At 42.0% G+C, this 27273-nt stretch overlaps 1 protein-coding gene across 1 annotated transcript in view; it reads left to right on the plus strand.

The window, feature by feature from the left end:
- The window catches only part of LOC122652610, a 217515-nt gene that overhangs the window by 21677 nt on the left and 168565 nt on the right, over window positions 1–27273 (plus strand). Inside the window, exons 6-9 of the mRNA XM_043846393.1 lie at window positions 17073–17167; window positions 17729–17903; window positions 21621–22045; window positions 24163–24286. Coding sequence (XP_043702328.1) covers window positions 17073–17167; window positions 17729–17903; window positions 21621–22045; window positions 24163–24286 — 819 coding nt within the window. The remainder of the gene's footprint in view (window positions 1–17072; window positions 17168–17728; window positions 17904–21620; window positions 22046–24162; window positions 24287–27273) is intronic.

Genomic DNA, 27273 nt, shown 5'->3' on the forward strand with positions numbered 1-27273 from the left:
GGATTACCAGGAGATGAAGGATCCGGGTCTGGAGCCGGCAATTGGATGGGTACTGGTGCTACAGTGGTTTGCAACTGCCCTCTGTTGGATCTGCCCCTTGTATAGGTGATGATGTTGGAGTTGTCGTCGATTCTCTTATGAAATTCACCAATAGTCCTCTAGACTGGAGTCAGTTCCCCCTAGATAGGGACATTAACAACACTATTTTCTATGGTCTCCCCCTGTAAAGGATTCCCATCAGGTGAGGGAGGAACAGCCAAAGGAAGTTGGACATCCAAAGTAGGCTGAGCAGCAGCCGTGGGTGGTGGTAAAGTAGGCTGGACAACAGCCTGAGGAACCTCTGGTAGAGGAATCTCAAAGGGCACATCTTCACTAGAACTCTCCCCCTGAAGAGGTGGCGAAGAATAGTAAGAAAGGGACTCATGGAAAACAACATCCATACTAACCATGGTACGCCGGGAAGGGGGATGGTAACACTTGTAACCTTTCTGGGTCGGAGAATAACCCAAGAAAATACAACGAAGGCCCCGAGGTTCAAGTTTGCCAGGAGATCTAGTATTCCTAACATAACACACACAACCAAACACCTTAGGGGGCACAATGAAAGAGGAATTTCCCATTAAAACATTAGAGGGGGTACGAGAGTCAAGAACCCAAGAAGGCAGTCTATTGATGAGATAGGCCGCGGTGAGTACCGCATCCCCCCAATATTGAGATGGGACATTCCTCGCAAACATCAAAGCCCTGGCCATCTCTAACAAGTGGCGATTCTTACGTTCCGCCACACCATTTTGGGCAGGGGTATCGACACAGCTAGTTTGATGAAGGATTCCATGGTCAGCAAGATACTTTTGAAATTGGGATTCTGTATACTCTGTTCCATTATCACTTCTTAATACTTTGAGAGTAGCCTGGAACTGAGTTTGAATCAACTTATGAAAATGCTGAAAACATGAAAAAACCTGATTTTTGGTGTGCAAAAGATACACCCATGTATGCCTAGAACAACCTATGAAAGAGACAAACCAACGATGGCCAGAAATAGACGGTTTACGACTAGGGCCCCAAACATCAGAATGCACCAAATTAAAACAAAAAGAACTCCTTTTATTTGAAAGTGGATAATTTGAACGTGTCTGTTTGGCCAGAACACAAGCCTCACAAAAAGAGTCATCCTTAGTACGAAGGGTGACCAAACTAGGAAATAAATGAGCTAAAATTCCTAAAGGGGGGTAACCTAACCTAGAGTGCCACTGGTAGAGTTCAGAAGAGACCATGGAGTTCTGGTGTAGCGGAGAAGGCAATGGTGGTGGAGAGAAGCGACCGTCATCCAGCAGGTACAGCCCACCGTGCACTTTACCCGATTCAATCGTCTTCCCAGACTCCAGATCCTGAAACACACATTGAGAAGGAAAGAAGGTGACTTTGCAGTTAAGATCACGAGTAATACTACTAATAGAAAGAAGGTTAGTAGTAAAGTTAGGAATGTGTAAAACAGAGGACAAGGGAAGAGAAGAAGTGCAGTTGATGATTCCTTTTCCAGAAATGGCAGAAAGGGAACCATCAGCCACTTTGACCTTGTCCTTCCCAGAAGTGGGAGAATATCTGTGAAACAAGCTAGAAGTACCGGTCATGTGATCTGTAGCTCCAGAATCAATGATCCAAGGATGGGAACCTACAGAAGCACAATGACCCCCAAATGCAATACCTGACCGGGCAAAGTGTGAACCTGAAGGAGCAAAAGAATGGGCAGGAGCTGATGTAGTAGAGGCAGTAGCAGCAGCGGAAGTCCTGAGCATACGTAGGAGTGCCTGTAGATCATCCTGGGATAGACCAGTGTTAGTAGCAGGGGCTGCAGTAATAGCTTCGGACTGGTGGGCCTTGGTCTTCCGCTTTGTCTTTGTCTTGGCAGCCCGTTTATCTTCAAAATCATCTGGTTTCCCATGAAGTTTCCAGCACTTCTCCTTGGTGTGGTAGGGTTTGTGACAATGCTCACAAACAACAGTCCCTGTGGAAGAATCACCAAGAGAAGCAGTCCTACTAGGTGCAGGAGTAGCAGGGGGCAGCAGCCTTAAGTGCTGATCTGTCAGTAACAGGGGGATGCAACATGGCAGCCCGACGGTTCTCCTCAGAGGACACCAATGCATAAGACTGTTCAAGTGTGGGAAAGGGCTTATGGCCCAACACTTGAACACGGATCTGATCATACTCCACATTCAAGCCAGCCAAAAAATCATAGACTCTAATCTTGTCCACATGCTTCTTATAGTAGGTAATATCTGCAGCGGTACTCGGGTGGAAGTCAGAAAAGTGGTCCAGCTGCTGCCAAAGGCTACGTAAAGTAGCATAATATGTAGAGACTGTCAATTCCCCCTGAGTAGTGTGCAGGACCTTCTTCCTGAGTTCATAGACCTGGGCATCATTGCCAAGTTGCCCGTAGGTTTGCAAGCAGCCCAAATCTCTGCAGCTGTATCAAGAAGAAGAAAATTATTCTGTAGTTCTGTAGTCATAGAGCCAACGAGGTAGGACATGAGAACTCCATTGTTGGCCAGCCACCTGTCTCGAGCAGCTCCAATCTCAGTCGGCATAACACTGGCACCAGTAATATGCCCAGTAAGGCCACGGCCAGCAATAGTGAAAGAGGCTGACCGAGACCAAAGCAAGTAGTTAGTGCCATCCAACTTGATTGGATTAGGAGTAAAATTATGATAATCTGATTTACTGTGTCCATCATCAACAGTAGTAGTAGTCGAATCCAGAGAGTCACCCATGAGAGCAGTATAAAAGCCCAAAATATAGAGAGAAGCTGTTATGAAGAGAACCCCACAAAAACCTGCAGTTGAATGGTCTATAATTGGAGCGGCAACAGCAGTAAATAGCAGCAACAGCGGCAAGGTGAACCCTTGGATCGATTCTTTCTGAGTTTAAAAAACCCTGAAAGAGCTGAAATCGATGCAAGGAAAAAAGGGAACAAAAACACTGCAGATGGGTCTGAAAATAGGAGATAATAATCTTCTAATAATGCTGAAGCACCCTGCAAAAAATCAGCAGCACCTGAAACCTGCAAACCCTAGATCGATATTGGTCAGGGTTTTGAAAAAAACCTGGAATGCTGAAATCGATAAAGGGTGTGATATGCCAAAAAACTGATCTGATGTAGTCCCAACCAAGGTCGAGTGAGTCTTTAATAGTGGAGAACAAGTCTTCAAAAATTCAGAAGCAATCGAAGTCACCAGCCCCTAGATCGATGGTTGTCAGGGTTTTAGAAAAAAAACCCTGTTTTTGAGGAAAAATCGATCTTAGGGGGTCTTGAACAGATCTGATGATAGGAACAGATGTCGACCTGCTGCAGTTCTTGATCTTCAAAGAGGAGGAATGATCCCTTATAGCTGAGATGGAATCAATCCCCAAAAACTGAAGAAACCAAATATTGCAGACAGGTAAGGGTACCTATCGAGCAGAAAATCAACTAATAAAAACAGAGGTAATGGAGGGCAGCAACTAGATCTTTGCAGATCACCTCATTAGTGCTGCCCTAATGGGAGAATGAAGAGCAAGAGAGGAGAAGGCAGCAACCGAGAGAGAGAGGAAGAAGGCTGAGATCGAGAATGGAAGAGAAGGAGGGATGGGGAAAGGTCCCTAATTCGAGTTCTGCTCTGATACCATGTTAGCAGACCAGAATTAGGCTGAATGCTTGGATGATTAATTCACCCCAAGCTCCACTTTATTTATAAGAGTAAATAAAACATAAAAGGTTGTACATGAGCAATGTGGGACTAAACCCATATACAAAACAATCAATTAAATAAAGGGAAAAAAGTCCCGAATACCCCCACGGTTTTCTGGCTATATCTAACAGTTTGGGTTGGGCCTTTTTTTTGTTTTGGTGAATAAAAATTATTACCAAAACCCCAAAGGGAAGAGAAAAAGAAGGGGAGGGATAAACAAAGCCTCAAGCCCTAGGAGGAGCCTGAGGGCTGCAAAAAGAAGCAACTAGACCCCAGGAAACAACAATATGCATGTTCCTTGGGGTTCAATATTAGAACCGTGAGGGAGCATATGAAGTCTGGAGCTAACGTTGAAGGAGATGGCTTTCTAAATCTTGTCAATAGAACGAGAGTTGGAGGTCCATCTTCAAAGATTCTGCTCCATCTAAATGTGCGAAATAATGGCCCCAAACACCAACTTGGAAGCAGTTTCGTAGATAGAAGTGTCTGAAAAAGTCATATCCAATCAAAGCCACTCTCGAGTGAAGGGAAGAGCTCTCCTATTACGGGGCCAAATGGAGAGTAAGGCTTTCTTCCAATTAGTGGAGGTAAATGGGCAAGTAAAGAATAGGTGATCGACGTCCTTTATGCCATTCCAAGTATAGTTGTCAAGGCGTCGCCTTGGCGTCCAAACGCCTTGGTTGACTTGGGCGCCTAGGCGGGCACCTTGGTCACCTAGTTAGTATCGCCTTGATTTTGGACCCTCTCCAACACCTTGGGTCGCCTAGATGCCGTGACAATTATGATTCCATCAAAGGGTACAGGAGGGGAGCCTTGGATGTGACGGTGAAGGAGAAATGATTGGGTATGGAGGCAAAGGTTGAGGGTTCTTCCTTCGGTAATGTCTCTTCCCATGTGGCCTCTTGCCGCAGTAGCTTCTCCCTTGTCCTATCCCAACTCCAATCGTACACGCTCAACCCTTTCCAGGTTGACGAGGAAAAACGCCTCTCTGGAGGTCTCCTCCCTCTCATCCCAAGAAGAGAGTTTTATTCGCCAAAAATCCCGCATCAAATGGCTTGAGCTTGGTGACTCTAATTCAGCCTATTTCCACTGATCTATGAAAGCCCGTACTAACTCCAAGTCATATCCAAAGTAGCTCTTAAAGCTTGGAATGCGTCTTTCGAGAATATCTCTTCTTGTGTGGCCTCTTGTCGCACTAGCCTCTCCCTTGTCCAATCCCAACTCTAATCTGACATGCTCAACCCTTTGTTGGCTGAGGAGGAAAAACACCTCTCTTTGAAGCTCTCCTCCCTCTCATCCCACGAAGAGAGTTTCCTTCGCCAAAAATCCGGCATCAAATGGCTTGAGCTTGGTGACTCTAATTCGGCCTATTTCCACCGATCTATGAAAGCCCGTACTAACTCCAATTTTATCCTCTTGCTCCATACACGGGATGGCTCCTCCCTTACAGACGCCCATGACATCAGGATGGAAGCCATCTCCTATTTCTCATCCCTCTTTTGTTCCTCCATCCCCTCCCTCCCCCCTTTCTCCTGACCTTATCAATAAATTTGTCCCTCCATCCCTTTTGGACTCTCTCGAATCTATCCCCTTTGAGGAAGAAATCCTAAAAGCGGTCCTCGCCCAGAAATCCAACAAGGCCCCCGACCCTGATGGATTTAGTATGGGGTTCTTCTCGTCTTGCTAGGACATCCTTATAGATGACCTTGTCAAAATTATTTGTAGCTTTTTCTTCAATCCCAGCTAGCTCCCCAAAATTAATCAAACTTGTTAAGAGGATCAGAATTAAAACTTAATGCTTGGATGATTTAATTCATCCCAAGCACATATGTATTTATAACTATAATGAAAGAATGATCAAAAGTACATGAGCAATGTGGGACTAAACTACACGCGAGGAACTAACAAAATAATAAAGGGAAAAAGTCCGGAATACCCCCACGGTATTCTGGCCCATATATCGAATACTCCCCCTCAAGTTGGAGCATATATATCATGCATGCCCAACTTGAGTAAGATAGGATGAAACAGCTTGCCACTCAGTCCCTTAGTGAGTATATCAGCCAGTTGATCAGTAGACTTCACAAAGGGAACACAAATGAGGCCGGCGTCAAGCTTCTCCTTGATGAAATGTCTGTCAACCTCCACGTGTTTAGTGCGACCATGTTGGACAAGGTTATGAGCAATGCTAATGGTTGCTTTATTGTGACAATAAAGCATCATGGGAAGATGGACAGCAACACCAATATCCTACAATAATCCTCTAAGCCACAAAAGTTCACAGATGCCGTGGGCCATGGCCCGAAACTCGACTTCAGCACTGGACCTTGCCACAACATTCTGTTTTTTGCTACGTCATGTGACAAGGTTCCCACCTACAAAGGAACAATAGCCAGAGATAGACTTTCTGTCAGTAGAACCAGCCCAATCGGCATCAGTATAAGCTTCAACCTTAAGGTGACCATTGGGAGATAGAAGGATTCCCTTTCCTGGAGTAGACTTCAAATACCGCAAAATGCGACGGACTGCATCCATATGAGAGGAATAGGGATCATGCATGAACTGGCTCACCAAACTTACAGCAACAACTATGTCAGGTCGTGTGTGGGAAAGGTAGATTAGTTTGCCCACTAACTGCTGATAAGCACCCTTGTCAACAGGCTGATCCTCTTTCTCCCTAAGTTTTGTAGTAACTTCCATAGGAGTATCTGAAGGATGACAACCCAGCAGCCCTGTCTTAGTCAATAGATCAAGAACATATTTTCTTTGAGAAAGAAAGATGCCCTTAGAAGATCGAGCAACTTCTATCCCTAGAAAATATTTTAGAGGACCAAGATCTTTGACCTCAAACTCACGGCCAAGAAAAAGTTTCAAATCCCTGATTGCAGCATCATCATTACCAGTGACCACAATATCATCCACATAGACTATGAGAAGAGTGACCTTGTCACCCAGACGTCTGATAAATAAAGTGTGATCAGCATTGCTCTGCTTGTAACCTGCTGAAATCATAGCCTTATGAAATCTGCCAAACCAGGCTCTAGGTGACTGTTTTAAACCATAAAGGGCGCGCTTCAATTTACAGACCCTGCCCCTAGTCCTGTCATCAGAAAAGCCTGGTGGAATGTCCATATATACCTCCTCCTCAAGCTCCCCATGGAGCAAGGCATTCTTTACATCTAACTGCTGAAGATCCCACCCAAGATTTGCAGCACAAGATAATAACACCCTGACGGTGTTGAGCTTTGCCACTAGTGCATAGGTCTCCTGATAGTCAACTCCATAAGTCTGAGTGAACCCCTTTGCAACCAGTCGTGCCTTATACCTATCCACCGAACCATCAGCCTTCTGTTTAACCACGAAGACCCATTTACATCCCACTGGTTTTTTCCCTGGAGGAAAAGCCACAAGATCCCACGTATTATTTTTGTGTAGTGCTCTCATTTCTTCCAACATTGCTGCCTTCCACTTTCCATCTGTAGATGCTTCCTGCCAATTTCTAGGAATCGAGATAGAGGAAAGAGAAGATACAAAGGCACGAAAAGAGGGAGAAAGAGAGTTATAAGAAACAAAATGAGATATGGGATGTAAAGTGAAAGTCCTAGTACCTTTGCGAAGTGCAATAAGTAGGTCGGAAGAGGAGGGATTACCAGGAGGTGTAGGATCCATGTCTGGAACCGGCAATTGGATGGGTACTGGTGCTATAGTGGGTTGCAGCTGTCCTCTGTTGGATCTGCCCCTTGTATAGGTGATTATGTTGGAGTTGTCAATTCTCTTCTGAAATTCACCAATAGTTCTCTGGACTGGAGTCAGCTCCCCCTGGATAGGAACATTAACAACACTATTTTCTATAGTCTCCCCCTGTAAAGGAATCCCATTAGGTGAGGGAGGAACAACCAGAGGGTGTTGGGCAGTCTCCAAAGTAGGATGGGAAGCATCCAAAAGAGGCCGGGCAGCCGCTGTGGGTGGTAGGGAAGGCTGGGCAGCAGCCAGAGGAACCTCAGGTAGAGGAATCTCAAAGGACACATCTTCACTAGAACCCTCCCCCTGAAGAGGTGGCGAAGAATAATAAGAAAGGGACTCATGGAAAATAACATCCATACTCACCATGGTACGGCGGGAAGGGGGATGGTAGCATTTATAACCTTTCTGGGTTGGGGAATAACCCAAGAAAATACAACGAAGCCTCCGAGGTTCAAGTTTGCCTGGAGATTTGGTATCTCTAGCATAACACACACAACCAAACACTTTGGGAGGCACAATAAAGGAGGAATTACCCAGTAAAATATCAGAGGGGCTGCGGGAGTTAAGAACCCGAGAGGGTAGCCTATTGATGAGATAGGTTGCAGGGAGAACCGCATCCCCCCAATATTGAGACGGGACATTCCTCGCAAACATCAAAGCCCTAGCCATTTCCAACAAGTGACGATTTTTTCTTTCCGCCGCACCATTCTGGGCAGGTGTATCAACACAACTAGTTTGATGAATAATTTCATGATCAGCCAAATATTTTTGAAATTGTGATTCTGTATACTTTGTTCCATTATCACTTTTCAATACTTTGAGAGTAGCCTGGAATTGAGTTTAGACCATTTTATGATAGTGCTGAAAACATGAAAAAACTTGATTTTTTGTGTGCAAAAGATACACCCAGGTGTTCCTAGAATGAAAATCAATGAAAGAGACAAACCAACGATGACCAGAAATAGATGGTTTACGACTAGGGCCCCAAACATCAGAATACACTAATTGAAAACAAGAAGAACTCCTTTTATTTGAAATTGGATAAGTTGAACGTGTCTGTTTGGCCAGAACACAAGCCTCACAAAAAAGGTCATCCTTAGTACGAAGGGTGACCAAACTAGGAAATAAATGAGCTAAAATTCCTAAAGGTGGGTGACCTAACCTAGAGTGCCACTGGTAAAGTTCAGAAGAAACCATGGAGTTCTGGTGTAGCGGAGAAGGTAATGGTGGTGGAGAGAAGCGACCATCATCAAGCAGGTACAACCCACCGTGCACTTTACCCAATCCAATCGTCTTCCCAGAGTCCAGATCCTGAAACACACAATTAGAAGGAAAGAAAGTGACTTTGCAGTTAAGATCACGGGTAATACAACTAATGGAAAGAAGGTTAGTAGTAAAATTAGGAATGTGTAAAACAGAAGACAAGGGAAGAGAGGAAGTGCAGTTGATGAGTCCTTTTCCAGATATGGAAGAAAGGGAACCATCAGCCACTTTAACCTTGTCTTTCCCAGAAGTGGGAGAATATCTGTGAAACAGGCTAGAGGAACCGGTCATATGATCTGTAGCTCCAGAGTCTATGATCTAAGGATGTGAAGCTATAGAAGCACAATGACCTCCAAAAGGAATACCGGACCGGGCAAAGTGTGAACCTGAAGGAGCAGAAGAATTGGCAGTAGCTGATGTAGTAGAGGCAGCAGCAGCGGAAGACCTCAGCATATGTTGGAGTGCCTGTAGATCATCCTGGGATAGAGCAGGGTCAGTAGCAGGGGCTGCAGTTAGAGTCTCAGTCTGATGGGCCTTGGTCTTTGTCTTTGTCTTAGCCTTGGCAGCCCTCTTTGCCTCAAAGTCAGCCGGTTTCCCATGAAGTTTCCAACACTTCTCCTTGGTGTGGTAGGGTTTGTGACAGTACTCACAGACAATAGACCCTGTAGTTGAATCACCAAGAGAAGCAGTGCCACTAGGTGCAGGAGTGGCAGGGGCAGCAACCTGTAAAGTTGACCTGTCAGTAATAGGAGGGTGCAACATGGCAGCCCTACGGTTTTCTTCAGAGGAGACCAGGGCATAGGACTGTTCAAGTGTGGGAAAAGGCTTGTGACCCAACACTTGAACCCGAATCTGATCATACTCCACATTTAATCCTGCTAAAAAATCATAAACTCTAATCTTGTCCACATGTTGCTTATAAGAAGTAATATCGGCAGCTGTACTCGGGTGAAAGTCAGGAAAATGGTCCAGTTGCTGCAAAAGGCTGCGCAAGGTAGCATAGTATTTGGAGACTGTCAACTCTCCCTGAGTAGTGTGAAGGACCTTCTTCGTGAGTTCATATACTTGGGCATCATTGCCAAGCTGTCCATAAGTCTCCTTGTAAGCAGCCCAAATTTCCGAGGCTGTGTCAAGGAGAAGAAAATTGTGCTGCAGATCTGTAGTCATAGAACCGATCAGGTAGGACATAAGAACTCCATTGTTGGCAAACCACTTGTCCTGAGCAGCTCCAACCTCAGTAGGTATAGTAGTGGTTCCCCTAATATGATCAGTAAGGCCACGGCCAGCAATGGCAAAGGAGGCAGACCTAGACCAAAGCAAGTAATTAGTGCCATCCAACTTGATTGGATTTGGGGAAAAAGTATGATAATCTGGTTTGCTGTTTCCATCACCAACAGAGGTAGCAGTGGAATCCACAGAGTCACCCATGAAGACAGGAGAGAACCCCAAATCGCAGAATGGGGCTGTAGTGAAGAGAAACCCAACAAAACCTTCAAGTTCAGGGCTGAAAAAACGATGAGAACCTTCTAGTAATGAAGGAATGAATGCCTCCAAAAATCAGCAACAATAGATAAGTAGAACCTTGAGATCGATTTTTTTTCAGGGTTTTGAACAAAACCCGTAAAGTGCTGAAATCGATAAGAGGAGAAGATGCCCAAACAGTGAGTAGAAGAGGCTGAAGTTGCTGTCGAAGATGCCTTGAATAGGGGAGAATCACTCCTCAAAAAATCAGAATCATTGGACAGGTGGAACCCCAAGATCGATTATTGTCAGGGTTTTGAAAAACCGTGAGATTGTGAAAAAATAATCGAACTTGAGGGGTCTTCAAGTTGATGTAGATGCTGGAATACCAATCTGCTGCAGTTCCTGAGCTTCAAACAGGTGAACAAATCTCTTATAGTAGAGATGGAATCTGTCCAAGGAAGGCTGAAGGCTTCAAATGTCGCAGCAAGGAGGCAAAAAACCTATCGATCAGGTCTGAATATCATGGGATGAGGCAAGAAAAAGGGGGCAGCAACTGGATCAACAGATCACCTCATCAGTGCTGCCCTATGGAAAAAAGGAAAGCAAAACAAAGGGAAGAAGAGAAGAGAAGGGAGATCGAGAATTAGAGAGAGGAGGGGGATCGAGAATGGTAAAAAGTTCTAATTCACAACCAGCTTTGATACCATGTTAAGAGGATCAGAATTAGAACTTAATGCTTGGATGATTTAATTCATCCCAAGCACATATGTATTTATAACTATAATGAAAGAATGATCAAAAGTACATGAGCAATGTGGGACTAAACCACACGCAAGGAACTAACAAAATAATAAAGGGAAAAAGTCCAGAATACCCCCACGGTATTCTGGCCCATATATCGAACAAAACTTTTCTTTGCCTCATTCCTAAGAAAGAGGGAGCCTCTTCCTTGACTACTTTAGACCGATCTCCCTTTGCAACCTCCTCTACAAATTTCATAGCCAAAATCCTGACAAACGGCTCCAGCTTGTTATCCCCTCTCTTGTCAGTCCCAATCAATTGACCTTCATTTTCGGCAGAAGCATTGTTGATAATATCCTCCTTTGCTCGGAAATTGTTTGGGGGTTTCGATTGCAAATCGCACTCCCCTCCCGCCCTCATGAAAATTGACATTCACAAGGCCTTTGACTCCCTGCATTGGGATTTCATTTGCGATGTCCTGACCCAAATGTCCTGACCGTCCGTTTTTGTCCATTGGATTCATTATTGCATCTCCTCCTCTTTCTTTCGGTCATTGTCAACGGCTCGCATGCTGGTTTCTTTGCCCCCCAAAGCTGGAATCCGCCAGGGCAACCCCCTCTCTCCTTTTCTATTCTCTCTCACTCTCGAGGTTTTCTCTGAAGCATCCAAGTTAAAACCGACCAACACCTTATCTCCCCCATTCCTAAGTGCAAAAGCCTCAACATTACCCATCTCGCCTTTGCTGATGATCTTATAATCTTCTCCAAGGCTTCCCCCTCATTTATCTCCACCATTATGTCCTCCCTTCAGCTCTTCGAGAGACTCTTTGGTCTTCGAATTAATCTCCTGAAATCCCATATTTTACTCTCTGGGGTCTCTGACACGGACAAGGATACCCTTCTCCGCCTTACTGGATTCACCTTGGATCCCTTCCTGTGAAATATTTTGGCCTTCCTTTGATCCTTGCTAGGTTGACCAGTCATCACTACACCTCTATGCTGGGCTCCAACTTTAGAAGGGCAAACTCCTTTCTTTTGTAGTAGGATTGTTCTAATCAAATCAGTCCCTTCAATCCTCCTGCATTTACTGGTGTGGTATTTATGGACTTCCAAAATCCACCATCTATGCCATGGAATCCCTCTTTTTCTTCTTCATGTGGAAAGGAAAGGAATCTTCTAAATTTCTTCACCCGATTAGCTGGACTGCCATCTATCTCCCAAAATCCGAAGGAGCCCTTGGCATTTGTAGAAATATGTGATTATAATATTGTTGGCATTCTCAAGCTAATCTGGAAAATCTCCACTAAGCATGATTCTATCTCGGTTAACAAGGTCTATTCCCATCTCCTTCAGCGGGACTCCATTTGGACGGTCCCTCAACCCGCTGATCCCTGCTGGGTTTGGCGCAAGATCCTCCTTCGCCTCTTAGCCCTTTCAGCTACCTCCTCGGTGATCGCCAATGGGACCTCTATATCCCTCTGGCTAGATCCTTGGCATCCTGTAGGTGTCCTCTACAATCTCATTGGTGCTCGATGGGTTTATTCATCTGGCATTCCTAAATCCGCTCCTCTCCCCATATTCATCTCCTTAGGATCCTGGACCCACCCTCCCCTTCCCCTCATTGCCTCTCCTAGATCTGAGCGTCTCTCTCTCCCCCTCCTCCTCCCTAACCCCTTTCTCTTGGATAAGGTTACTTGGCTCCTCTCCCCTAAAGGGGTTTTCAGCTCTTCCTTAGCTTGGGACTTTGTCGGACACCATGCTCCCTGGTCCCGTGGTCCAATATTTTCCGGTTCAAAGGCCACATCCCCCGCCATAGCTTTAATGTTTGGAGAACCCTTAACCTTGCCCTTCCCGCCCAATCATTTCTTCTCCACCGCCACATCCCCCTATTCCCCTCCTCTGTTCTATGTTGGAATGGTATTAAGGACATTAACCACCTCTTTTTCTCTTGCCCCTAAGCCCTCTCTATCTGTAAGACAGCCTTGGCCTCTATTTGGTACCGTAGCAGGAGACCCCTTCCATTTGGAAGGGAGTGGCTTTGGTTGAGTAGGGTTTTTTTCGGGTAGTACAATCTGTGACACCGCCAGCAAGTTTGTGTTTGGGGCTGCTATTTCTCACATTTGGATGGAGTGGAATACTCGAAGATGGACTTCCATTCTTGCTCTATTTCTCACATTGCTCCACTCTCGGGATTTGGAAAGCCATCTTCTTCGATGATAGCTCTAAACTACACATGTTTCTCCATGGACCTCTTGTTGATACCCCAAGGAACAGGCATATTGTTGTATCCTGGGGTCTTGATGTTTCTCTTCTTCGCTCTGATGACCCGGTTTCTTAGGGCTTGGGTCTTGTATAGCTTCCCCCCCCTTTCTTCCTTGTGTATTCTCCCTCCTCCTCTCTCCTCCCCTTTCTGGGGTTTTGGTAATGAATTTTTTATTCACCAAAAAATAAGAAAAAAAGGTTGAGGGATCTCCAGACATTGAAGCTATGGCGAGGAAGAGGAGACTTAGTTTTTGATTTTATTGTTGTAATGGGCTCAAATATAAATCCCAAAGTAGGGTTTTAAGGGGGTGCACAAAAATTATTTCATTTATGGGTCCCATGTCTAGAGTCTAAATTTAGGAAGTTATCTTAGCTATCCAAGAGACCTATTATTAGTTATTTTAGGCTAGTAAGAGTTTTATTAATTTTGGTTGTTTATTTAGAGTAAGAGGGCGGGCCTCTACGCAACTGTAAGGTTGCTCCATTGCAACCTAGTGGTTGTGGGTTCGAGTCGGGAAACAGCCTCTCCACGAAGTGGGGGTAAGGCTGTGTACATGATGACCCTCCCCAGACCCCGCAGTGGCAGGAGCCTCGTGCACTGGGTATGCACTCCCTTTTTTTTTAATTGTTTAGAGTAAGAGAGTGTTAATGAGTCGTTATGAGAGAGAAGTTGGGAATGTTCACAGGTTATAAATATGTAACCACCCCTTCCAACGATTTGGATTATTGGAATGAAATTTGAATGGATTACTTTTGGTAATTCATTTGCTGGCTTCTCTCTCCTTTCCTCTAGATCGGGTAAGAGATCCCTCTCTCCCTTCCTATCGTTTCTTTCTGTTCCTTCTGCTTTATCACACACACGGTAATCTCTCTCCCTTCTTTCTCTCCTAAGTTTTCTCTTTTCTTTTTTGTTTCCATGGATTCTTTTTTTTTTTTTAAGATCTGATTTGCCTTTCTTTCATCAATTGGTTCCTTCTTTTCCTCTTCCTTTATTGGGACAGCACATCAGATATACTCGCTTCATCTTTCATTCCATAAAATGTTAGTTTCAGATACTAAATTTTAGGATCTAACCTCCCTAGATTCTCTCCTCATCAATTACCTATTGCAGGTTAAATTTCCTTTATTTATCTCCCAATTTTCTCTCAGGTTATCTCTTTCCTTATTTTTACCACTATCAACCACACTCCCTCTCAATTGCACCACATCAATTTCCATTAATTTTGCTGGTTAAATTCTGTTTTATTTCAGAAAATTATTCTTGAAATCTAGTAATTATTCAATTGAAAATCTGACCGTTAATTTTGAGATCAGATCTGGTCCACCTCTAGTCGTCAGATCGGGATCTCTTTCATTCCACTGGTGGGCCTTTACTGGAAGGCCAATCAGATCCATCAGATCTGATCGATCTGCATCAAAAACCATCCAGCATGGGTCGTTTTGATAAGCTTATCAAAGCTTCTCAGATATCTGCCACATGGCAGATCGGATGGAGCCCAAATTTTGTTGACAGGTAGATCTTGAGGTCCCTTGCTCACTTGTTAAATTTCAGCCCAAACAAAGTTTCCCAAATGGCAAAATAGAGCTTTTAAAAATCCAGGACCATAGGAGAGTGAACAATAGTGGTTGGTGTACTTCAGGCGTGCATGGACATACATGGGGGTTGTTTGATTGAATTTGAGTCTGATATTTCCAGTCCATGCCCTCTCCATCCAACAGTCATCCACATCATCTTTCCACGTGTCAGAATGAGGGTGGGCCTCTTTGATAAGTTTATCAACAGAGAACTAGTAGAAAGAGTCTTTCCCTTCCTGTAAATAAACAAAGAACCCAAAATTTTCCATTTTATGTGTTCATGAAAGGTGAAAGGTGAACCATTAGTGGATTAAGGTAAATGTAATTATGTAATTCAGGAATTGGAGATTCTCGAAGCTGTTGTGTCTTATTATAAAAGATCATACCTCCGGGAAGTCCTTCAGAGGCCGGCATTGAATGGAATTGACTTTGAGAAGGTTGGGTGAGGATGATTTAGTTTTTTGATGTGGTCATGGAAGATATAATGAAGACTTTCTGGAACATGCTTTTTTGGATAAAATCAAAAGGAAAAATTTAATTGAGGGACCCCCAAAAAATTATGCAACCACGCATGCACCCACACCCACACCTACAATAAAGGTGTCCAAATCGGAGGCTATAATGAATACTGGACTGCTAGACAAAAACAACCTCCTGTCATGTCTAATGTCAGCTATGAACTAGTCAGAATATTCTTTACTTGTTGAAGCCCGTAAGTTCAACTTTTCTTTAGCTGTGCCACCATTCTGTTGGCTGGAACAGCATAATTGTTGAAGGCCCTGCATTTCTTTCAAACCACACACTCCAACTAGCAGTAGCAGGTAGCATGGTTCAAAATTTTTCGACAAATTTCGACACTACCGAGACGAGATGGGCTTCCGAAATGAAAATGTTCAAATTTCGGTATATTTCGGTCTGCATCAGGGTCCGACCGTATACACTGTCATTCAAGGGCACAAACCCAAAACACCACTTTGAGTTCATTTTTTTACAATATGAAGGTTTAAATGTGTTTATTTAGCTTAAATAAGGGTGTACATGAAGTATCAGACCTTAATATGGCAAAAAACCCACCGAGATGGAGTGCCAAAATATGACACAAAAAATACCATATTTTTGGCGAAATTTGGGTATATTTCAGGTATTTCGGAAATCTCGACCAGCCCGAAATGGCGAGACTAGATTTTAAACCTTGCTTGAACGCATCAAGGCTGGACTTAACAGAGACCATATCCATGTTGCTTAAGGTCCAATCTTCTGTCCTGCTGGCCTGGTTGAATTCTTTTATTCTGGAGTTTGAAGCCGTAGTCATATGGGGGATCTCCCAGTCATTTAAATTTTTTGCACAAGGAGATCAAATACATAGGGATCTGTTAGCCTGGGCATGAAAGCTACACAAGCCTGCTTATCACTGGCAATGCCTATATCACAGGGAAAGACAGCTTAAAAGGGGTGTCCAGGCACCAATTATCATTCGAAAAATACGTTGACCTGCGTCACCTGCCATCTCCAACCATGATACTGATATAATGCTTAAAAGAATTGTGTCAAGCCTTGATGCTCTTCCATAAACTGCGAGTATAAGTATAAAGTGCTTCTAACTTCCCAGATTTTGCACTCATTCAGGCTTCCATATGACCGATAGGTTTTGGCACTAGTGTGGAAAGTTATCTGTGGGTCCACAAATCTGCATTGAGGAGCTTAATTGGCTACAATTTCTTTGTTGTGATTTGGGGGTGGGTGTGGCTTGCTGGAGCCCGATTTTGCCTCCTTTCTCTTATATTTATGTCTCTTTCCTTGTTAATGTAACTTCTTTTTGTTGCCGATCAGAAAAGCAAAAACCTTTATTGGTTTACTACAACTCGGTGGTCATTCCCTGTTGTTCTCTCCTGATAAATTTCATTGCTTGTTGCTGATTGTGTTATTTCTTCTCGTAGTTTTGTGTGTCAAGTTATTGTTATAAGTCCATGGAATACAGGGTTTTGTCTTATACAGTTTTTGGTTTTGGGTTCTTTTTGAGTTATTTGAGATAGAGGGAGAGAGAGGTGAAGGTTAATGTTTTTTTTTGTCCATATACCAATGTTCTCCAGCCATGTCATTCTTTGCTAAGGTGTGCAAGAGAAATTTTTGCTCCTATCCTTGGAAGTCGTTTCTCATTTAATCTGCATCTTTTGGAAGATGAAAGTAATACATAGATTAGTAACATGTTATGTATAGTAGGATTATTAATACCATTTTGTGTTGGTCTTAACAAGTTTTTTGTTTTCTTCCTCCCCTCACCCCCTCTCTCTTGTAGGTCTTGTTTGATGTGGTTCCTGGAATGAAGTTTAAAGATGCTATTGAGCTAATTAGTATGCAGCCTCTTGCATCAACAACAGCTGCTTGGAAGAGGTGAACTTGCAACTATGCTTCTATTGTTCTGTCAATATTATCAAGCAAGTTATTGTCTATAAAAAATATGCTCCTATTTTCTAACTATGAAATACCGGGTACAAAGTTTAACTTTTAAGAATTTAAGTTCATACTCAAACTCACTTTTCCAAGTTCCAACCAATTTGTAAAACAAATGCAAGTTGCAACGAAGCTGCAATTTGCATTGAAATTTGTGTGGCCCAGTGTGCGTGGTTAGTTGATGCTTTCATATACTGTGAGTCTGTGATGATGTTCTCTGTAATTAAGTGCATAATATGGTTACTAGTTGAATTCATTGGTACATCTATCTTATAGTTTATGTGAGGATATTGGATTTGGATGTTATGTCATCTGGACGAAGTTGTGATCTATTTTTCCCCTGAATCTGGTTATCTGTGTATAATGCCTAATGAATGCTTGAGTAAATCTATAGTTAATTTACAGACTATTTGGACCTCTGAAGCCCTCTTCATGTCAGTCAATATCTCTATTCTTTTCCATGTGTTGATGTATATCTTCTATGTATGTATATTTTGGTAGAATGCAGGATATTGAACTGATGCACATGCGCTATGGTCTGGAATCTGCTGTGCTAGCTTTAGGAGCTATGGAAAGGAGTATGGCCAATGACACTGAAAACCATCATTCTATGGCATTCTGCTATTTGAAAGACTTGCAGAGCCATCTTGAAGCCATCAATAATATTCCACGCAAGGTTAGTGGCTTATCATCAGAATTCCTTGAAAAATGTTATATAGTACCGCACAGTGCTGTTGTCCCTGTTAATGCTCTTTTTTTTTTTTTTTTTTTAAATTGCTATATTCTTTCTGATCTTCTTGGTTCATGGTAAGGCAAGGTATGCCTGATGTTAGCCAAAAGAAAAAAAGGCACTAAGATGGGTATATATATAGGGTGCATCTGTTTGTAACCAGATTCTTTTACCCTCCATAAAATGATGTGACACTCTAATAAAAAGTCTAATAATGTACTCTTTGCAAGAGAGAGAAGTTGGGTGGGAAGTGATTTCCTCTTTGCAGCACTTCAACATCCCCACTGTTATGTGTGAATCTCTGCTATCTCTGCTTATTGGATGCCTGAATCTTGCCCACTGCCGCTCATCATGAAAGAAAAGCTTAAAGAGATGAAGTATACAGAGATGGTGGCACAAGAGATTGTGAAGTTTCAGGCTCTGGTGACTGGTGCCTCAATCTGTTTTGCAGTGATGGAGACTCAAAATTCTGGGATGGGCTGCACAGCAGAGAAGCGGGGGCTGGGGAGAGGGGGCTGCAAAGCCACCGGTATTGACCAACAGTTAATGAGCTTGCTACCCCTTCATTTATACTAAGGTATCAGTAAGAAATTTCAGAGGACATCTCAGACTGCAGTCACTGAACACATTTGTTTCCATCCGAAAACCCATGTTCATAAACCACCATATGTAACCCTGCAAATTAAGGAACTCAAAATTATCTCAATTCGTTGAGTCTTGAGTAAAAAGGCCGTACCCAGTGCACAAGGCTCCCGAGTTTAGCAGGGTCTGAACTCAAGACTCAATTCGTTGAGTCTGGAGTCCATCCGTGAATTTAGAAGTCCAAAATTTAACCAATGGAATCAATAATACACAAAAATGCATACATCTCCAATTTTTTTGCCATTATCATCTTCCTCTGGTCACAGAAAGGAAGAAAGCCGAGAACTTTTGAATGTTTAGACAATGCAACACCAGGATCCATGGAGGTTGTCACTAAGATTCACATGTTACTCTTTGATTTTAAGAGAAAAAAAAATTGCTTAGTATTGTGCCATTGTCGGCTTCCGCCAGAGAGACAGCTAGAGCTAGCAAGGGAGGGCAGAGGGAGAGCCGAAGGTGAGAGGGAAAGGGAGAGGGAGCCAGAGACTGAGAAGAAGGGGAGAGGACGAGGGATAGTGGGAGGGAGGAGTGACGAATTACAAAAATTCCCTTATTATCCATAAAGAGTAATCAGTGTGGAGCAAATGAGCCTGGTTACAATAATATGTTGTTACCGGGTTGGTTACAAAGTACAAACAGCTCTTTATATATATATATATACCACCAAGCTCATTCTGGAGTGTCTCTAAGTTACATTGCTGTGGTATTCCGTGGAATTTCATGGTTCTTTGGAAAGATTTCTTCTTGCTTGAGAAGTGATGTAGGGCGAAAGGGGCCACCATTCTCTTTCCTCAATTGTTCCGATCAGGACAAGTGGGTTGGTTTGTTTCATCTTCCTATCTACGCAATTCTCTGTCTTCGTTGTGAGCATTAAATCTCAGATCTGATTTCATGTCAAACATAGTTTCAATTCGGTCACTTTTCCTTAGAGTTGTTTTTGTAAGGTCAAAACTTTTATATTTTGGGTGATTTTGGTATCCTTTGATAGATTATTGAGTTACTTATCTAATAAGACCAAGGTATTGTGATTCTGAGATGTGTCGGGAAAGTTATGACCGATTTAGTAAAGGAGGCTCAGTCAGTTAAGGATTATCTATCTTTGGTTTTTTGGGTAGTCTAAGAGTTTTTGTATGGATATTTTAGTCATTATTTCTTCCTTTCACTAATTGTTCATATTGTCCTTGATTTGTAGCAGTTAGTAGGGTTATTTCTTAGACTACCAAGCAATGACCAGAAATAATGACTAAAATACCCATACAAAAACTCTTAGACTAACTAAACAACAAAAAATATAAAATTGTTAAGTAACTGACACTCCTTCACTTAATTGGTTCAAACTTTCCCAAGAAATATTGGAATCACGAGATCTTGGTCTCATTGGATGGGTAACTCAATAACCTATTAGATGACATACCAAAATCACTCCATTTCCAAAAACAACCCTAAAGAAAAGTGTCGGAGCTGACTCTATGTTTGACATGAAATCAGATCTGAGATTTAATGCACCTACTACTGTTTTTGATGTTCTTTTATTTCAAATCTTACTCTTCTTTTTTCTCTTCCTCTCCTACATCAGGAAGGATGAGATTTGATGTGTATTAAAACTGCCCCATATGTACCGTGAGGGTACATATCTCTATGTGTACATGTGGGCAGTAGGCTAGTTGGTTGTTAGTTCCCTTTTTGGTTATTTTACTTTATGCTATTTCCTAATTTTTTGTTATTTCCTAGTTAGTCTTCTATTGTATTTAGGAAACTATTGTAATAGGGAAGCTTCTAGTCTTCTAGACTTTCCTTTTATCTTGGATTTGAAGGATTATATATTGACGCTGAGGTGGAATGCTAGACATACGATTCTGCAGTCTCTTTGGCAGATTCATCTTCTTCTTCTCTGTTCTTTCTCTTGTATGGTTACTGGTTTCTAGGTTCTGATATTGTTACACTGTGGTACTGAAACTAGTAAGTCATCCAGGCTCGTTCAATTAGATACAGATCCAAGGAAGTTGGGAAGGATTAGATCTGTAACAAATCTGGCCAGATTGATTGGATAAAACACCTGGCAGGTTTCTTCAATTATGATAGTCAACTGAAGCCTGGGGGGATAAATCAGGTCTGGTTCTATAAGCAACCTAGCAGCAAGCTTGGCCTAAAGGTGAAGAAGTTGTATAAGAGTCTGATCATAGGGGATGAAATCAATACATGGATTAGAGCTGGAAGCTTTAGAAAATTGAGTTCTTTCTATCATTTCTCTTTCAGGTTGTTTTTAGACGGTCAGAACTTAACTGTTTTACATGATTTTGGTGTTGTTTGAAAGCTTAGTCTGTTACCTTTTGAATAAAACCAATGTACAGCATTCTGAATTGTGTCGGAGAATTATGACCAATTTATTGATTGGTGTTTGTGTTATGTTATGTTATTTTTTCTTTTTTGGATGTTTAATTAATTTAGGAGAGTAAGTTGGGTATTTTGGTTTTTAAGTTAGTAGTAGGTCAGAATTGGGTTAAGGAGTCCATCTATACATTTTGTCGAGAGATTGTTACCTGATTTCCATTGACTAAATTGCTATTCAGTTTGGCTGGGATGCTTCCCTTCTTTGCTTTGTGTTATGTTATTCATTTTTAAGGTTTTTGAAATTGATCACCCCCACCCTCAACCTATTATGCCTTGGCATTAATATATGTTACTTGTGAAAAATCAACAAAAAGTTATAGCTAGACTTTCTTTCTTCTCTCCTCTTCCTCTTGTGTTTTGTATTGGAAAGTGCTTCTCCTCTCATAGTGCAGTTTATTTTACTTACAAAATTACTTTATATTTTATGAAAAATCATCGGTTCTTGCTTTGTCCTGGTGCTAGATATTCATTTCTAGTTAGGTATGATTTAGGCAATTTTATCTTTTGTACCCTGCCATGAACATTAGTAATTCTGTTTGAAATGCCTCTTATCTATATTTGGAAGTGATGGAATCCATTATGCAATGACCCTATCAAGTAACTGATGATGAGCCCTTCAAATCGATGCAGATATTCTTAGTGAGCATTGTCATCTCACTTTTACATATGGATGACATTGCTGTGAACTTGACACATTGTGCCCCGACTGGGAGCTCTTCTGAATTGCCCTATATGTCGACTTCAGAACAAGTTTATCTTACTTCATGTGAAGGAGGGAACAAAATGGTGATATCTTTTACAGGGTTGCTGCTAGATATATTACATCACAATTTACCATCAGATGGATTTGAACAGGAGCTCTTGTTGAACAGCAGTATAACTAGTAGTGCAGTACAAGCCTTAGAGTGGAAAATTTCAAATGCCAAACGTTTCATCGAAGATTGCGAATGGCGTTTGTCAATTTTGCAACGTCTTCTTCCATTATCTGAACGCCAGTGGAGTTGGAAGGAAGCATTGACTATATTACGTGCTGCTCCATCTAAATTGTTGAACCTGTGAGTTTGATAAAGCCAATTTAAATTTCAAATGACTTATTTTTGTCACACTTTTTGGTTTTGATTAGTTGTTTACTTAGAAGGATTGTTTAATTTCATAGTTCTAAGTTTTAAATTTGAAGTATATTGCTAAGATTTGTAGCACATATTTCTACTTTATTTTTCATTTCTTACTTTGAGCAGCTACGTTGAATAGAGGCCCGTTTTGTTGGTCCTATAATGACCTTTGGTCTTTCTAGGTTCATGTAAGTTGGATCTGTAGTAACAAATATCTCTAAGCTAAATAGTTAATAGTTTTTCGAGTGATCTACTTGGTTCAGATTGCAAACATAATAATCTCCAGCTAGTAACTGACAATCTCAAGCAAAACCTTCCACCAACAGCTTAGATACTTCAATATTTTGCTCTTTGAAATAATTCCTGGATTTGAAATCAACTTTGGAAAAAATTAACAATCGGAGTTGGATAGGTTCTGAAGATGGGGGAGTTGGTGGAATGCTTCCAACGTAGAGATTGCTTTCTTCTAATAAATATTTGCCCTTGCTATGCCACTCAGAGCCAATTCAATAAGCTGTCAGTTTAAGAATCACTGCTGGAGCATGTGGAGCAAAGACTGCTGTATTGAAAGGGAAACTACATGCTTGAAGGGGTAACATCACATAAGTTAAAGCTGTTTTTTCTAGGATCCCATACTTCAAGCGACTAACACTGTAGATCATTCTTGCCTAGGAACTTTATTGGATTGAAGTAGAAAATGCATCAAACTGCTATTTTGTTCAGAGGTAGGGGTGCAGTCCAGACTGGTCGGTAGGTTCAAGGATGAGAATATTAATATGGAAGAATAAATCTCCCTTCATGAAATGTTGGGAGATTCAACAATGAGAGTTATGGAAACAGGTCATTTACCTAACTACAAGATAGATAATGTGAGGCATCATTAGGGGTCATTACATGCAGTATTCAATCATTTGGTTAGTTTTAATACTTGTATTTCACTTGTACTCATATATTCCTTGTTGGTGTTATGTTTTTTGATGCAGTGTAGGGTGGTGGCCATGGATTAGGCACTAATGGGGTTGATCTTTGGAGCATAGTTTTAATTTTTAAAACTCGTTTCGGTATGCCATTTCAGTCAGACTGAATTAGTGAGATGCACTGAAATTGGCAAAATTTCGCCGAATAGTGCACTTTTTGCCAGACTATTTCGGGGGGCAAATGAGAGAAACTTCGACCAAAATTCCGCCGAAACAGTGCATTTTTGTCTACAGTGTTGACATGATAGAAATGAGTGACATGATAGAAATGAGCGAAATTTCGGCAAAACAGCGGTGATTCTGGGTTTTGCCTCTTGTTTTGTCTCAGACATGTCGAAATTAGCGAAATTTAGGCGAGTTTTTGTACTATGCTTTGTAGGGGAACTATGGAAAAACTAAACCTCTTCCTGGGGAGGTCTGAAGTATTTGTAGTGGTCTTTGGTGAAATGGGTGCTGTGTGGATAGACCATTTTAGCAACAAATTTCCAGAAACATGCAACCTAGGTGCAGGGGACTGCCTGCAGATTCTCTTGTTGAGACCTAAATGATCTCCTTTCAAAGGAAAAAGCAGCAATTTATATTAACTATTTTAAGGGTTTAAATGAAGGGGGAAACATATAAAAGTTACTCATATATGCATGACATCAGGAAAAGTGATGTTGTGAATTGGGGGCAAACAAGTTGGATATGTGGACCTGTCTCTTTTTCTTAGAGGATTTCACTATCCAGTTTTAATTTCCTTTTCTATATAATATCTAGTCTTAAACCCCTCAATTTCTGGAATATAATAGTTGGTATTTGATGAATAGTGCATCTGGTGCATGTTGAACATGTTGGATTCAGTCACTCACACACACATATATATGTATATGTATTGTATTAAATGTAGCGAACAAGTTACCAGACCAGATCTGAGTTTGTTGTCTGGAAGCTGCCAGCACTATTGGAGGTAGACAGTCCAGATGTTTGCTTGCATGTGTGGTGCATGCGTAGTTGTGCCCCTTTCCACTTTCAATTGTGTGTCTTTTATAATAACATCTGTTGCTATGGTTTGACCACCTTTGGTGCTTGGTTATTATGCAGTTGCATGCAAAGAGCGAAATATGACATTGGGGAAGAGGCAGTTCATCGGTTTTCCTTACCTCCAGAAGATAAAGCAACACTTGAACTTGCTGAATGGGTAGATGGTGCTTTTAGAAAAGCATTGGTATGGTTTAAACTAGTCACTCCATTCTTACTTGGATCTTTCCTCTGGTAGATCAATATTTTTTGTATATCTTATTATCTTCACACCACATATTTTCTGTACTTGCAAAGTTGATTGTTGCCTGGACTACTCTTTTATTACTTCTCTTAATATACAGGTTCTATATATTCACTCTTATAATTAATCCACTTTTGTATAATATGCTTTTCTGGTCAGTATCATTTATTTGATCTAACTATGTATACTGATTTGTTGATGATTAATATGGGGCGATGCCACCATATTCCTTTCTACTAAATCAAAGTGCATGGAAATGCATTTTTGATTGTGTGGCTCGATGGCATCGTTCTATCAATAGAATTCGCTTCATTGTCATTTAATTTGGAGGCAACAGCTATGCGTCCAACATCCTTCCATTGGTGATTGGGGATCTCTAATTCTTGTATTTATGTAAGATTTTTCTCAACACGATTGGGGTTGTAGCATTGTCCATGCCAAGGCATATGTGCTTCTCTCTGTTAGAGTTATTAGAATATCTTGTATAAGGGTAGTTCTGTCATTGTCTTATTATAAGACATGCCTAATTGTATGTTCTTTCTTTATTTATTTCTGTTTACCTCCCTAGAGAGTTCTGTGTAATTCATGAAAGTACTTTAATGAAGTGAATATGTGTGTGTTGAGAATCTCTCAACACACACAATCGATTCTCTCTTCTCTTCTCTTCTTCCTCTCCTAGCTGCTGAACCTTTGATACTCTCACTAGGAAAGATCCATCTACAGATTTAACTTGGTATCAGAGCTAGCATCTCTGGTTTGAGAGTCGACTAGGCTCAGTTGTGGTCTTCACTTCTCTTTGGAACCCTAACAAGGTGGAGGGTTCCATTAGAGGCTGTAATATGTGAGATGATATACATTATACATTCTTTGGAGTTGTACTCTTCAAACCAAACTCATATGGAGAGAGTTTAGGAGTTGCTGCAGTGGATTGAAGCTGTAGAAGGCAGCTACCATGTTACCGCCAGCCTTTGGAGGGATTTTTTTTCAATTCTGCCTTATCTCTTCACCATTTGGAATGAGACCCTGTGCATCTGAATCGCCTAGGGGTCCTCTTTCAGACCCCCAGACACTTGCATGTTGAGAGGAATGCTTCTTGGCAGAAACTGCATTGCAGCCTTTGGAAGAAAACCCAGGATTTCTGCCAGCTTCTCTCTGTTCCAGTTTCGATTCTGCCCTTTGGCAGATTGTTTTGCCTTGAAGTTAGGCCCATTTGAGTCGCCTAGAATTTCTCTTTTGAAGCCCTAAGAGCTTGGTTCTTGAAGGGGGAAGATTGGAGAGTATTGCTCTCTCTTTTGCTGCTGTACAGGTATTGACAGCTCTGTTTTTTGCCCACGACCTTTTATGGGAAGTGGTAGTGTGGTTTGGTTGATTTGGAGTTATTTGCCTACTGGTTGTTATGGAATGAAGGCTATTGGGTGTTAGAGTGATTTGGTTGATGTTTTACAATCTCTTGCTTCCTGTACACTTGCTGTTTTTTGGTACTTGCTCTATGTCGGGTTGATTTGGTTGTTTGGAGCTAGTTGTTTGCTGGTTTGCCTCCTTTGTTTGGGTTGAGCATACTCCCCATTTGAGTAGAACACTATATTGCTTTTTGAAGTTTCTACACATTATGTCTACTGTATCTAGGAGTAGTTTTGAGGTTAGTAGACCAGCTCCGGCTAGCAGTTTGAGTGGTGGCTTCCCCACTATGGCTTCTTTTGATAACCCCAACACCCAAATCTCTGTTGTGAAGTTGGACAATACCAACTACTTGGATTGGTCCCATTTTGTGAAGATGTCCCTACGAAGTAAGGGAAAGTTGGGGTATATTACCGACTCTATTAAGGAGCCTGCCACTACTGATCCAGGATACCTGAAGTGGGAGACTGAGAACTCCACAGTTATGATTTGGTTGGTCTTCTCCATGAAACCTGAGATTAGTAGGAGATTTATGGACAAGGAGATCACAAAGGATATGTGGGATAGTACCACCAGGACCTTTGATCGAGTTGGTGACTATGCAAAGGTGTACCGAATCCACCAAAAGGTCATCAATATGAAACAGGGTGAGCGAAGCATCTCTGACTACTACAATACTGTTATCAACCTGTGGCAGGAATATGATCACTACAGGTATCTTCGACTATCCAACTTTGAGGATGAAGTCAAGGTCTACAACAATCAGGAAGTTGAACGGATCTTCTCTCTACTTGGTGGGCTTAATCCAGAGTATGAGCCTATTCGCCTATAGATCCTAGGGATGTCTCCCTTTCCATCCTTGGATGAAGTATGTAGTTACTTGCAAAGTGAGGAAACCAGGAGAGCGACCATGGATACTGCACCATCAATGGAGCGATCTGCTCTTGTTTCTAGCTCCCACAAAGACTGGAAAAGTGGGGGGAAAGGCTAAGGGCCAACTCGTGGAGATCACCGTGAAAGATTTAAATGTGATCACTGTGGAAAACTGGGGCACACTAAGGACAGGTGTTGGGACCTTCATGGGCAGCCCTCTAGTATGCGTGGTGGTTCATCTGGTGCCTGTGGTGGCAAGCGAGGAGGAGCTAGGGCTCACTCTGTGACATCTGAGACTGAGTCATTTGGACCCCAGTTTTGCTCCTGATTCCCTTTCACAGGATGATATTGTAGCCTTCCGCCGATTGATGTCACACCTTAGCTACTCCCCTACTAGTTCTACCCCTAGAGGGTCAGCTGCTTCTGTCTCAGCTTTGCAGGTCTCGTCTGTACCTTCTACTGCTCCCACTTGGATCATTGACTTTGGACCCTCTGACCACATGACTAGTATGTCACAGTTTTATGATTCTTATTCCATTTGCTCTGGCCGAGACAAGGTAAGGGTTGTTGATGGATCCCTTTCTTCTGTCTCTGGTAAGGGTAATGTGAGAGTTACTTCTTCTATTTCTCTTGAGTTTGTCCTTCATGTCCCTGATTTT

This window comes from Telopea speciosissima, chromosome 2 (genome assembly GCF_018873765.1).
Source record: "Telopea speciosissima isolate NSW1024214 ecotype Mountain lineage chromosome 2, Tspe_v1, whole genome shotgun sequence".
Lineage (NCBI taxonomy): Eukaryota > Viridiplantae > Streptophyta > Magnoliopsida > Proteales > Proteaceae > Telopea > Telopea speciosissima.